At 38.6% G+C, this 13,156-nt stretch overlaps 1 protein-coding gene across 1 annotated transcript in view; it reads left to right on the top strand.

The window, feature by feature from the left end:
• Positions 1 to 685: 685 nt before the first annotated feature.
• NAE1 (NEDD8 activating enzyme E1 subunit 1) overlaps positions 686 to 13,156 on the top strand; it is a gene marked incomplete at its 5' end in the record, with an annotated part of 13,161 nt that continues 690 nt past the window's right edge. Inside the window, 17 exons of the mRNA XM_010158887.1 lie at positions 686 to 789; positions 881 to 941; positions 1,838 to 1,868; positions 2,445 to 2,516; positions 2,822 to 2,901; positions 4,036 to 4,145; positions 4,494 to 4,603; positions 5,179 to 5,241; positions 5,498 to 5,561; positions 6,664 to 6,755; positions 8,000 to 8,059; positions 8,146 to 8,279; positions 9,827 to 9,902; positions 10,252 to 10,291; positions 11,356 to 11,442; positions 12,474 to 12,566; positions 12,973 to 13,087. Of these exons, the coding sequence (XP_010157189.1) occupies positions 686 to 789; positions 881 to 941; positions 1,838 to 1,868; positions 2,445 to 2,516; positions 2,822 to 2,901; positions 4,036 to 4,145; positions 4,494 to 4,603; positions 5,179 to 5,241; positions 5,498 to 5,561; positions 6,664 to 6,755; positions 8,000 to 8,059; positions 8,146 to 8,279; positions 9,827 to 9,902; positions 10,252 to 10,291; positions 11,356 to 11,442; positions 12,474 to 12,566; positions 12,973 to 13,087 (1,392 nt within the window). The remainder of the gene's footprint in view (positions 790 to 880; positions 942 to 1,837; positions 1,869 to 2,444; positions 2,517 to 2,821; positions 2,902 to 4,035; positions 4,146 to 4,493; positions 4,604 to 5,178; positions 5,242 to 5,497; positions 5,562 to 6,663; positions 6,756 to 7,999; positions 8,060 to 8,145; positions 8,280 to 9,826; positions 9,903 to 10,251; positions 10,292 to 11,355; positions 11,443 to 12,473; positions 12,567 to 12,972; positions 13,088 to 13,156) is intronic.

The raw sequence follows: 13,156 nt of genomic DNA, 5'->3' as shown, positions 1-13,156 counted from the left end.
GAGCGGGGCGGCGTGGGAGTGTGGCGCCGGGTCAGTTCTCACCCGCTTGCACCCGCTGCAGAGGCTTAGTAGCGGTTGTAATGCGCACTCTGTTCCCTTTATTTTCTGCCGCTGAAGAGGGTGAACCTCCCGCCCGTGTGAAACCAGCGGGGCATTTGTGACTGAGTGCAGTCACGTCCCGATTTCAGCCTGAATAGTATGTTAAAGGTGTCTTAAATACGTTACCAAGCTGGTCGAGACTGATTTCTGCCTGCTCCTATGTTTCAGTGCCTTGTGTTATGAATGATCTAAAAACGTGTTATTTGTTACAAAACGTATTTAAAAGAGGACACCCGGGGTTAGGCTGAAATTGTGTAAGGAGGGTTTTGGCCCATGCTGACTTTTTAAAAGTCAAACGTGTTGCAGCAGAAAAAGATGTGCACGTTCGTGTGGAGCATAACGACGGAGAAAACGAAATGTCTGGGAAGCTGGGTTGCTCCTCAGAAAGTTTCAAGCTTGTCGCAGTAAGTTTCCCTAAGGAAAGCTTATTTGGGTCGGTGCTGGTTACCCCTTTCAGCAGTGAATGGAAAGTAGTATGCTCGCCTCCTCCTGTGGTTTTTAATTCTTTTTTTTTTTTCTCCTCATATTGGCTTTGCAATCCGAAATAAATTAATTTCAGAATGTTTCTGATTCCATCCCAATATAGACTATGGGGTGACCATGGCCAAGAAGCTTTAGAATCTGCCCATGTTTGTGTGATAAACGCAACAGCGACAGGAACCGAAATACTGAAAAACTTAGTGCTGCCGGGTACGTAGCTCTCACTTCTGCAGTTTCTTCATAATGTATCTGATAACTTCACAGCGCGTGGTTATTCATAGTGATTTTTTTTCCTCCCTAGGTATTGGTTCATTTACAATTGTCGATGGCAATCGGGTCTCTGGAGAAGATGTTGGAAATAAGTAGGTTTGTTACTAGTTTCCGATACAGATTGAGAAGTAGCAGGGATTCACAAGTAGTTCCATCTCTACACTTATTAAGAAATCCTATAAATTTCTTAATAATTTTAAAAGCCTCTACGTGATTCTCCAAGTCTTTTGTGGTCTTGGATGTTTGTGACACATGCAGCATGCACAATCATTTTGATATTAACTGTTACATTTTACATAGGTGTTTTAGTTGCTGTTTTTGTGTCTTAAAGGCCTGTTCACTTGACACACCAAGTTTATAAAGGCAATGGTCTACTCAATATAAAAATACTACCTTAAAATAACTTGTTTACTGTAATCTTCAGATATGACAGTGCCAGATTTGCTTCTGTTTCAGAATGGCTGAAAGTATTTTCCCTAACTTTGGTGATGAAAATAAATTACTTTTCATTAGTTTCTCGTTGTGAAACTGACTGATAGCCATTTGTTAGCTTTCATAGCTTTTGAAAAGCTGTGTGTAGCAGGGGAAAGGATAAGAAACTCTTTACAAATCCTATAAAAATAATCGTTTGGGTAGATATCTACAAATATTTGTGTACTTACAGGGCTTCTATGAGGGGGAAGGATACATGAAGGGTATTAATGGGTCTTTAAGTAGCCTGGTGAAAAAGAATTTACAGTATGATCTTGGTTTCTAGAGGAGTTTGGCATGTTTTATTTTTCAGATTTGTGGCTCAGGCATTGGGAAGTTTCATTAAGAAACTGATGATGAGGAAAATACAACAGTGGTGGGGAGAGGAAAAGCAGATTTAAGGGGGAACTTGGTTTTGTGTGTATGAGTCAGCAACACATTCTGCACTGCAAAATGTAGCTTTAATGTTTTTCTTCAAAATAATACTTCACATGTAACTCTCTTGTCTCCTTTTCAGTTTCTTTCTACAAAAAAGCCATATTGGTCAGGTAAGGAAATGACAAAGGTCACTTTAGGTATATTGAAAGCATGGAAGTATTGAGTAAATACTCAGAGGTAACATGCGCAGTGCTGAAAACATGTATGTGTAGGTTAAAATCCATTCTTTGACTAAATTCCCCATGCTTATTTTTTTTTTTTGCTCCTACGTGAGAAGATAAGCTCAATTCTGGCTAGATTAAATGGAAAAAATGAACAGGATATGGTTAGGAAAGTCTCTGGAAGGATGAGGTGCAAGAGAATTGTGGTTGAAGGAGTAAAGCTAAGAGTGGAGAGATGGATGGGGGAAAAATCACAATGATGAGAGTGAAAAAGGCATCGGTAACTCTTGGAAATTAATAACTGTCACATAATTCTTGTTTTTTAAAATGATGTTACTAAAAACGATCTCACCTAAGTGCCTGCTGTTAAGGGATTTATCTTTTCTTCAGATAAGCAAGGCTTGGAATAGGAAATCCTAGTTTATGATAGTTTTTTTTTTTTTAAGCATGTAACACCTGTAGTACTGATAACTATATAAATCACATGTCAAGAGATTAAACATTGGTTTTGTTGTTTTGAAACAGCATCGTGCCCAGAGTGCCACTGAGCTCTTGCAGGAGCTGAATAACGATGTTTCTGGAAACTTTGTGGAAGAGGTTGGTTTACCCGAATTAGTAGGGTGTTTGTTGCTATACAGTGTGCTAAAGGTACGAAGTTATCGTGTAGCCGTGTGCTGCTTTGGTAATGTTGCAGTTCAAGTAGCGTCCTGAAAAACAAGGTTGGAGGAAGAAGATCTTACATAAATCAACGTTTTGCAAGTAATTTATTTTAAGCATTATTGTATAACTTCATAATCTTATCACTTTCACTCAACACTTCACGTTGAATGTTGAACAGACTTGCTGTGTATTTAGAAATTCTCACAGTGTTTTCTGAAATATGTCTTTTTCCTACTATTTAGAGTCCGGAGAAACTTCTAGACAACGACCCTTCCTTTTTCAGTCGGTTTAACTTGGTGGTTGCAACACAGCTACCAGAAAGGTAAAGAATCATCTAAAGTTGTTTTCATGCAGTTGTAAAAGCAGGTGTCAGCTGCAGGCATATTCTTGCAGGAAAACGTATGCCAAACAGAGCTCTGTCATTTGAGGGAAGGTGACAGTAAGTGAGGGCATTTTTCTGTGCCCTTTTTGTATGTTCGTACGTAGTTCAAAGTCTCTTTCAGATCCGTGCCTGACTCCTGGTGCTGTCTCCAGGTGTGTTTGTCTGTCAGGTGCTCTTTTGTGGTGAAAGTTGTTTCTGGCCCGAAATCGCTCCAACAAGTATTCTTCTTATGCAAACCCTAACAGGTATTGGGGTCTGTGATAGCTTTAGTTTTTTGCAAATGTATTTCATGCTTTGTATAGCTCTCCATTTTATCCATGCGTGTATGGGTATGTAAACCCATGCACGTCTGCACGCGTAAACTTTGTCAAGACCAGAAGCTCGCGATTTACTGGGGTTCTAACCTCTTCATGCTGCCTTCCAGTAAACGGTGCAGATGAAAAATGGCAGCTCTTGGAGAACTGAGAAACTTGGGAGAGAAGAGAATGCTTCTGTTTGAGCAGCCAAGCTGCCTCCTCCGCAGAGGCAAGAGGTTGCTGGATAGGTGGATAGTTAAATCTCGCATTTATCTGTGATTTCTGAAGGAGGTGGCTGTTGTTCATACTTTATATTTTCTCCCTCCCCCTGCTTACAGAGGAGCTAGAGATGCTGTCTCCCACAGAAATAAGAGCCAACTTGCCGCTTTGCTCTGGCGATTCCCTTGCAGGCATTTGTGAATGAATATTTCTTACGTGCTATTCGGAACCCTCTGATTGGAATTGCCCCTGCTGGGAGCTGCATTTGTGCAACACACATCTAATTCTTTCACAACTCAATGAAGTTTTTTGTTTAATTGATATTTGGAGCATTTGGGAGGATGGAGTTAAATATCAGTAAGCTAATGGATATGTATCTAATCTACTGTGAATTCACATATAAAATCTATCACCTTATATGTGCTTAGAATCAGATAGTATTAGAGTTCTATCATGGAAAACTTCTCTTTCACGAGTGCCTTGTAGTCAAGAGTTAACTTTATAGTTAACTGTTGTCCTCTTGTACATCTGAGAAAACCAAAAATGCTTTTCCTTACAGTACATTGCTGCGCTTGGCTGAACTTCTCTGGAATTTTAACGTTCCTCTGCTGGTCTGCAGGACTTACGGACTGGTTGGTTATATGAGAGTCGTCATTAAAGAACATACAGGTTAGAGGGTTTTCTGCGGTGAAGACCCTTTTAAAAGGTTTGAAGCTGCAATATGTAACCTCACTCTGATTTGTTTTGTTTAAAAATCTTGTGAGGTATGTAGTGTTAAGTCTTAACGTAGTTTGCAGTTCATGATCAGGAGCATTCTTTGAGGAATGCGTAAAAATTAGGGACTGCAACAAATAGTGAAATTGGAGGTTATCCTGATACCAAAGTTAACTTATAAAACCCACTTATTTTGAGAATTAAGCGGTTAATCGAGCGGGTGATGCGCTGCATTTGATGTACAGCTCTGTTTCGAAGGCTGGACATAGAACTGTGAAATTCATTGCGTATTTTTTTTCACAGTTGTTGAATCTCATCCTGACAATACGTTAGAAGATCTGAGACTGGACAAGCCATTTCCAGAACTGAGGGAACACGTTCAGTCTTACGACTTGGATCACATGGACAAAAAGGTTGTTACGTGGTTTGCGCTATGTGCTCTGAGACGGATGGAGATGTAGAACAGGGATTCGGTGGAAATGCCTCTTGGTGGATGTCTGGTTTTGGTGCCAAGTCCATCTGGCCAGAGGCAGCTGTAGAATCAGACACGAGGTACTGTGTTTGGCCTCTGCCCCAAATGTGATTGTCTGTATTTAAAATGTAAGCCAATAGGGGTCTTGGGAATTAAGGAATATTCTTGGAGAACTTGATTTTTGTTAGATTGATCCCCCTCCCCCTTTTATTTTTACAATTATCTACTGCCGCAGAGCTTTGCAGTTTGGGTTGTTGTGCATAATGTAAGTTCCACTCCAGAAAAATATTGGAGAACTTGGCTCAGCTGCCCTTTTTTTATTAAAGGAAAAATCATGTAATAGTTTGTTTTATAGTAGTTAGAGAATGTTATTTCCGAATAAGAATCTAGAACATTCTCTGTTTTTACAATAGTGGAAGGGATGTTAGGAGCTTACATTTAAAATGTGTTTTTAATTTGTCTCCTGTTTTTATCTTTTCTCAACTTGACAAAGATTTCTCTGCTGTTCATTTGCAGGACCATAGCCACACTCCCTGGATTGTGATTGTAGCCAAGTATCTAACAAAATGGTTCAGCGAGGTATATTGCAAAGCTGGATAAGTCATCAGTCTGTTGTTATGGTTGTTACTGCTTCAGCTATGTCTTTTCTAAACTAGATTATTATCCTGGCAACGTGTAACAGATAAATAAAACAAGGTGGAATCATAAAAATATTACTAGTTGAAATGCAAGTGAGTGTGTGTGAACAGTGATGAACTCTAGAGTTCAGCAGTCTGAACGCCGTGAGGTTAGTATGAGATATTTTAAGACAATGTTTTTGTGTTCTTAAATTTAGAAAAGCGATCAGTTGCCTAAGAGTTACAAAGAAAAAGAAGCCTTCAGACAGCTGATCCGGCAAGGTAATACATGTCCTGGGAGTCACTTACTCGTGCTGGCAGAATTCTGAAAACATTCTCTTAGAGTTAGTTTATGAAAATCTACTGGCATGATTCTTCTGCAAAATGATGCGTTTATACAGGTGGATCTAAAGGTCCCAGATTTGCTTACTAGTGCAGGTTGGCAGTGTTTCTTACTGTTTGCAGTTTCCGATCAAGAGTCTGTTTTGATTTGGGTGGGAGGAGAGGCCTTAAGAGAAAATCCTGTAGAAAATGTTGGTGTTTAATATGGCAGATGTGACAAAGTGGAAAGGAAGTGGCTTTTGCCACTAAAATTGTTACTAACTGCAAGTATTTGATTGGTCGGTTGACCCACCAAACTGTGGGTTATCATTGCAGCTCTGAATGACTAGCCAAGAGAGACAGAAAGGTGGTGTAGCCACTGAATACACTGTTAGCTGTAGGTGAACAGGCTTAATTTTTGCAGATGCTTCAATCTAATACCTATTGTGAGTGCTAAAATGACTGTTGAAGATCTAGAAATACATTCTTTTTAATGATTGTAGAATAAAAACATTAACTGAAATGTTGGTAGTTCCTCATTTAAAGCTGGCTTATGGGCAGATTGCTGAGTTCATTCTGTCATCCTTATCCCCAGGTTGGGAAAGGGAACTGATCTGATTCGTAGTTAAATTAGGTTTAAATTTGGTTCAAGTGGGTTTTTAGTGGAGTCCATTTCTTGGTCTGGCTTACTGTCTGGGTGCATGTTTGCCAAATTTCACAAAAAAAACCCAGCACAACATGACTGGGGGTGGGAAGGAGAGTTGAATTGCCTTTTTACCACCATCTACATTAATTTAGTTATTATGAAACTCGACTCTTTCTCACACGGGTGAGCTGGTATTTTGTGACAGGTAACTTTGTGTTTAACTTCACAGGAAGATTGATCACGGGTAGAATGTACGTGTACTGAGTTTTACAAGTACGTCTTCTGGTAGTTCCGTTTTTTGCTGGTTACTTATTATGCCACAATTCAATCCAGAGCCAGTCTGCTTTGTTGGTAAGACCTAAATGATGAGATGCCATTCAGAGGATTGTGTATTTTAATCTTTTTTTCCTCAATAAGGTATCTTAAAGAATGAAAATGGGACCCCAGAAGATGAGGAAAACTTTGAAGAAGCTATAAAAAATGTGAACACAGCATTAAATACCACAGAGGTAAACATTTATATGATAAAATAGAAGACATTTCCCTCTTCTTTTCAGTACATGTTATGCACTTTTAATTCTATTTGCAACATTTAGGTAAAACAGGATTGGTACAACTTCTGAAATCATGTGTAGTAAAGTAGACATAGACTAGATGGCACTGTAACATGGAAATCCTTTCGTCTCCCTACTCATGTGAGCAAGCTACCGTTCCCTCCTGAAGACTTCAGTGTATTCAAGTATAGAATGTGTCTGTAACCAGAATTCATTAGTAGTGTACTCCTGTCTCAGACTTTATCAGATTTCCTTTCCCAGATTAAACAGTAAAGTGTGTGGTGCAATGGTAGTGAAGTAGCAGTCACTGGTGTGGATGATGTCCGATTAGACTACTTTGCTAGGAGAGAGACTCGGAAAGCATTTGTTGAAACTGTGCTACGCTGAAGCTGCTTGCTACGTACAGTGTTTATTCTGTAGAGAAATTAAGTGCTGCAAGGGACCTTTCACTCAGCAAAGTCAGTCCTTTCTTCTTGAAGCAGCATGTTATGAAATTCCTTTCATAAACCTATCAAGCTTAAAAACGTTAGTTTTCATTGTTTTTAAATAATCCTGCAGTAGTAACTCATGATTTAGAACTGACCTCTGATTTCTTTAATGTCTCATCCAAAAGCTGCATGAGGGAAAAGCCATTCTGTGATTCTTTCTAGATTACATTCCATTTTTTTCATCTGTGCCGATCCTTGCTTGGGCAGGCACGTTAAGTCTCCCAAGAAGGCAGTGGGTAAGACGTAGTGCTGACATCTGAGCCACATCCCAAGCTATTGGTGATTTATTTCAGTTCATGTGCCAGTCTGAACTGCAGCAGTTAGGGAGTCAAAACAAGCACTTTTGCAGCCCCTCTTTGCTTCCATGGCCATCTTGCTGCTCTGCCTCTAGCAGGTAGGTTTGACAGCTGGGACTGGTAGTACTTTCTGCTGATGCTGCTACCAGGTTTTTTAGTCTTCCATATAGAAGGTGGAAATAAGGTGAGATGTTTGTAACATTCATCTTGATCAGAAGCCTGGGCCTTGCTCTCAGCTGTAGTAGTGCTACTATTTGCAGTATGTCTGAGAAGCACTGACTGTGTAAGATTCGGAAGACGTTTTGGTATGAAACTCTGAGGTCACTTAGAGTTGGCTGACCTAAGTAATGAGCGTTGAGATAATTCAAGAAATTGAAAGTCAAGCAAATACAAACCCAATTAATTTTTTTTGTAGATTCCAAGATGCATTGAAGAGATTTTTAATGATGATTGCTGCATGAATCTCACAGAGCAGGTAATGAGTAATTAAGGAAAGACTTAATGTAGAAAAAACATTATAAATAATGTGTGTCTACATGACTGTCCCTTGCACATTTGCAGTCACCCTCCTTCTGGATTTTGGCTCGAGCTGTAAAGGAATTTGTGGCAAATGAGGGGCAAGGAAGCTTGCCTGTCCGGGGCACTATTCCTGATATGATAGCAGACTCCAGCAAATTTATCAAATTGCAAAATGTGTAAGTGTGCCAATTTTTCTTTAATAGTTCCTAATGGTAGTAAATGGTGGGTAATGACTTCAGACCTCACAAAGTGCATGAATTCTGTATTTGACCAAAAAAAAGTGTGTGGGAGGCGAGCAAAGAGGGATGTGGGAAGAATGGCGGCCTGGGGCTGTCTGCTCCCTCTATAGGTGCTGTCTGCAGTTTGGAACCCAGGCCTCCCAGTTTCCTAAGGCTGAGTGGTAAGAGATCCCTTTTCTTAGGTTCAGGTCTAGTAAAGACCTTGCTACAAATAGTAGATTCCGTAGACCAGCTACTGCTGTCCAGAGCAAGTTACTGCTTAAATACTGCTCTTGGGTTTTTTTCCTCAATACATTTGTCAACCTGGTTACAGAAATTCTGGTTTCCTAGATACTTAATTCTAATTAATGCTCTTTGAAGGGATTGCTTGGTCGGTAAGGAACAGTGTGAATGAACATTAACTGGAAATTCTGTACAGCATCAGTGTGGATCAAGATTTTTTTGAATGCATGTATCCTCAGCACGGACTTGCTATTCCTGTGTATCCTGGACATCATGCAAATTGTTGGGCCAAAAAGGCTTTCTTACAGTGTTAACACATCTTCCTTGCAGCTGACTGCTTCTTCCTCCTGTTGTTTATCTTTAAAATGAAGCAGTATCTTGCAGAAGGCTTTGTTGAATTTGTCTGTGTAGTTGTACTGTTGAATTGTTCAAATAGGCAAGGATTATTTCTAATAGATTTGGTGGTTTCTTTGTAGACTCTGAAACACAGACTCTGCTAGGGAGAGGATTGTGTGCCTTAGTGTTTACTAGTCAAAATTAAATCTGTAATTTTGAAGGTGCATTCCTCAGAACTATGACAAATAGCATTAGAAAGATGGATATAAAAATATAAATCTGTTACGTCTAAAACAATCGATTGCTATTGCTTCACAGAAGTTACTCTGTATAAATGACAGTAAAGCCAGTAACATGTATCGTTATTTTGTTAAATTAAACCATAATTGTTTAAATTTGCACAGATACCCGAATTCTTACATCTGAATTTTGAGTCAGTCCTGAATTTGCAGATAACTATGTACTTGAGGTCTCAATTCCAATAAGCATTACAGCATTTTAATTCGCAGATAAAACAATTACAGTTCCTTAAAATAAGCTTGTAAATGAGTTGTATTGAATCCTGTGTTGAGATGTTTGCATTGTCATGGGTCTTAACGGAACTAATATGCTGTGGTACAAATATTAAAATACAGAAATTAATGAAATTTTGGAAGCCCAGAGAAAGGCATAGAGCTATTGTTCTGCACCTACTTAATATAATTCCTTTACCTGTTGGTGGTAATGTTCATTTCAATTTTAACTGGTTTCTCAGCTGTGCCGAACAGTCGTACAGGGAGATAGTAAGTGCATTCATGGCCTTGAGGTAGCTGACTTCCATTCATGCAGCTTGAGTTTTGTCATGATAGAAAACAAAAGGAAATGGTCTTCACTGTGAAGTTGATGGCTTTATGCTGTAATTATTAAGACTTCTTCATTATTAACAGATACCGTGACAAAGCGAAGAAGGATATTGCTGCTGTGGGTAACCATGCTGCTAAGTTGTTACAGTCCCTAGGCAAGGTAATTACAAATGTACAGCCATTCTGGCAGCACAGAAATATTTTTTTTCCCTGATGTTCTGTACAGAAATAAGTCAGGAGACAGATATAAAAAGAGAAGGCTTAATTACCTTGTTCCCTTCAAAAGGCTTAAGTAAGTCGTAATGAAATCTTGTGGTATCTGTGGTCTGTTTTATCACTTTTGCTTTGGTCATATAAAAGGCATAGAGGGATATATCATTTACAATTTAAGTTTTCCGGGTTTTTTTTTACAAGAACGATGTTCTTTCACACTGAATATATTAATAGGTCTAAAAATGTAAATTATCTGGACATTGTATGTACTGGAATGAGTATATTCTCTCTTTTAGGCACCTGAATCTATTTCAGAGAGAGAGTTAAAACTGCTTTGTGAGTACGCCTGGATTCTGTTGTGCTTATGCAAATGACCAAATAACCAAAAACCTTTGAATGATAATGTAGTTATTAATCAGTAACTCAGTACTTGAATTTTTCAAATAAGTGCTTAGCAGTTGTGGCCCTCATCGTCAGTGGAAGTAACAGATGTTCAGCATCTCTCAACACTCATTCTGTAAAGCTTGTCTTTCAAAAGATAGGATTTCAGGTCCATACAACAGGTAGCAGGTGGCCTCTGCTTTCTGTGATTTCTTAATATCTTGTTCACGTAATCACTGATTTTTTAATCACTCTGGTCCGTTCTGTGATACGACTTCAAAGTGCAGGCTCTGTGAACTTCTGCTGGTCTCAGCAGGTAACAGAGTGGTACGTGAGCAGTACTGTTGATGGCGTTTCAGGTTGTGTCTGTTCTGGGTATGTATACATGTCCACGCAGCAGCCTGGCTAAGTCTTCCTGCAGCTGGAAGATTTTCCTGTAAGCAGCACGTAGCCGAGACCACGCTGCCCCTGCGTTGGTAGATTGTGTGCGCTGGGAGTTTAGAGAACCTCGCAGTTCCTCATTTTTGAGTGCTAGGTGGTAGCTGCACATTGGGTCGTTTCATAGCCGTGACACTGGAGAAGAAGCATTTCCTGCTCGTAGCTGTTCTGTTAGAGTATTGATTGGGAATGTTTGAAGCAGCGGTAGGTGTAGCGGAAGATGAAAAGAACCCATGTTCACTTGCAGCATGGCAGGTGAAACCAGGGAGTTGATGGCTGTGATAGATGACTTGCTATAGAAGAGCTACACATGTTGCGAGCTGTTACATTTACATGGAAGATACGTTAGATTCTAGAGGTTAATAGCACAATTTCACTAAAATATTTGGGATCATAGACCTGAATGTCGTTTGACAGACCTTATTACTGCAAGCTGCTGGAAGGAACAGAAGTGTTAAATGAAATTATGCTAGGTTTTAGTCTGTCATGTTTAAGATGTCAGCGATATGGACTTAAAAAGATTCAGTAATTGGTGACACGTTCACATAGGTAATGCTGCTCTTTCCACATCCTGTGCTTAGGCAGCAACTCGGCTTTTCTCCGGGTAGTACGATGTAGATCTCTGTCTGAAGAATACAGTTTAAACACTTTCAACAAGGATGAAATCAGTAAGTACTCCATTTGGCACATACTTCAGTTGCATTTTCAACTTCAGATGGTTGTGTGATCAAAAAGAATTGTATGTTCCACAGTCGATGGCATTATGCAGTGTTATAATTTGGTATGAAGTAGAAGTATGGGTTTTTTTTTTAATTTTTATTCTAGAATGTTGAATTCAATTTAATGTTGAAAGTTCAAAAATTACCTTACAGATTGATTCATGTTTCAGGTTTTCATTTCTTGCAGCCTCTGTTTTTGGTAGCACATAAACAAAACGTTGTTTCCTTCAAACTTTTCTGTACTTCAGTTAATTCTGACAGAGCTGGAAAGGTGCTTTCACCTGACCAAAGATAAGAGAATAATTGTCTTATCCCTCTCAACTTGTGTGAACTATCTAACTAGGTACTTGATACTGCATTTTGGTTTTTGAACCTGTATAAATTAAAAACAAAAAAAGCTGGAAGTACTTTTTATCAAAGTTTGTTTATATTAAACTTATACAAGTCGTCTGAATGTTTTGGACAAAATGTATATACAAAGTGTATACATTTTGTGTATGTCTTGTAATATTTATAATTTAAGTGAAAGCTCCTTGAGTTAGTTGGTAATATGCAATGTGATTTAAGTAGTAGTTAGTATTTAGAAAGACCACCAAGATGTATGTTAAGTGATTTAAGGCCTGGTTTATAGCTACAGTCACTAAGTTAAATATGAAGTATGCATTTCAAATCCCAAAATTTTAACTAAAGAATATCCCATTTAATGTCGTAGCAGCTGCCAGAGTTGAAACATGAATATAATCACTGAACAGTTTATATCAATACATACAATGTGGGTTTGTCATACACCCTGGAGTCAAAATTTTATGTCTGATAGTTGAGTTCTTGAGATGCTCAGCTGCAGGTTGTATCCACTAAGATTTCTTTTACTGCAGCTTGTACAGTTTAAGCACATAGGAAATACTTGCTTTTAAGTAATGAAAAGCCTTTGGTTTTCCATTTCATCTGTACCAGCTAACCAGTTCTCTTGCTGTTTTCAGTTTCCCATATGGATAACCCAGACAGTGAACTAGTGCTGTACTTGATGCTGCGGGCTGTAGATAGATTTTATAAGCAGCACGGTAGATACCCAGGTATGTTGATACCAGAGTTCTTTACTGTCATCAGAAGAAATATAAAGATCCAATAGTTACTATAATACTAGCTACAAACTACAAATGTAGCACCAGTTGTGGTTTTGTTTCCATGAGTGTAACTTTAAGAATGTGAAAATTAAAGTGAGAATTTAAGGCATTTATCTGAATTGATACTGCTGAAATGGGTTGTATGGGTTATGAATTGGTTCAGCTGTGCAGGAATTTGTCATTATCATGAGTAGCACCAATAGAATATTCAATTATTATTAATTGTCTATTATTTATAATTTAATATATTAATTGGCTTAGGAACTTGTCAGAAAAATAAAATACACTGCCGTTTAAACAAATTAACTTTGAATATAGCATTGCAGTTCTGTGATGAAACAGTTTTATTTTCCAGGTGTCTACAACTATCAGGTAGAAGATGATATTGGAAAACTAAAATCATGCCTTACTGGTTTCTTGCAAGAACATGGGTTGTCAGTAGTGGTGAAAGATGACTATGTTCATGAGTTGTAAGTATGGTATCTTAAGTGTCACTTTGTTGAGAAAACTGACCTGAAAGTACTAACTGTTACTTTGCT

This window comes from Eurypyga helias, unplaced genomic scaffold, assembly GCF_000690775.1.
Source record: "Eurypyga helias isolate BGI_N326 unplaced genomic scaffold, ASM69077v1 scaffold20449, whole genome shotgun sequence".
Taxonomy (NCBI): domain Eukaryota; kingdom Metazoa; phylum Chordata; class Aves; order Eurypygiformes; family Eurypygidae; genus Eurypyga; species Eurypyga helias.
Note: the sequence above shows the minus strand (reverse complement) of the source record. Positions and strands in the feature narration are given on the sequence as shown.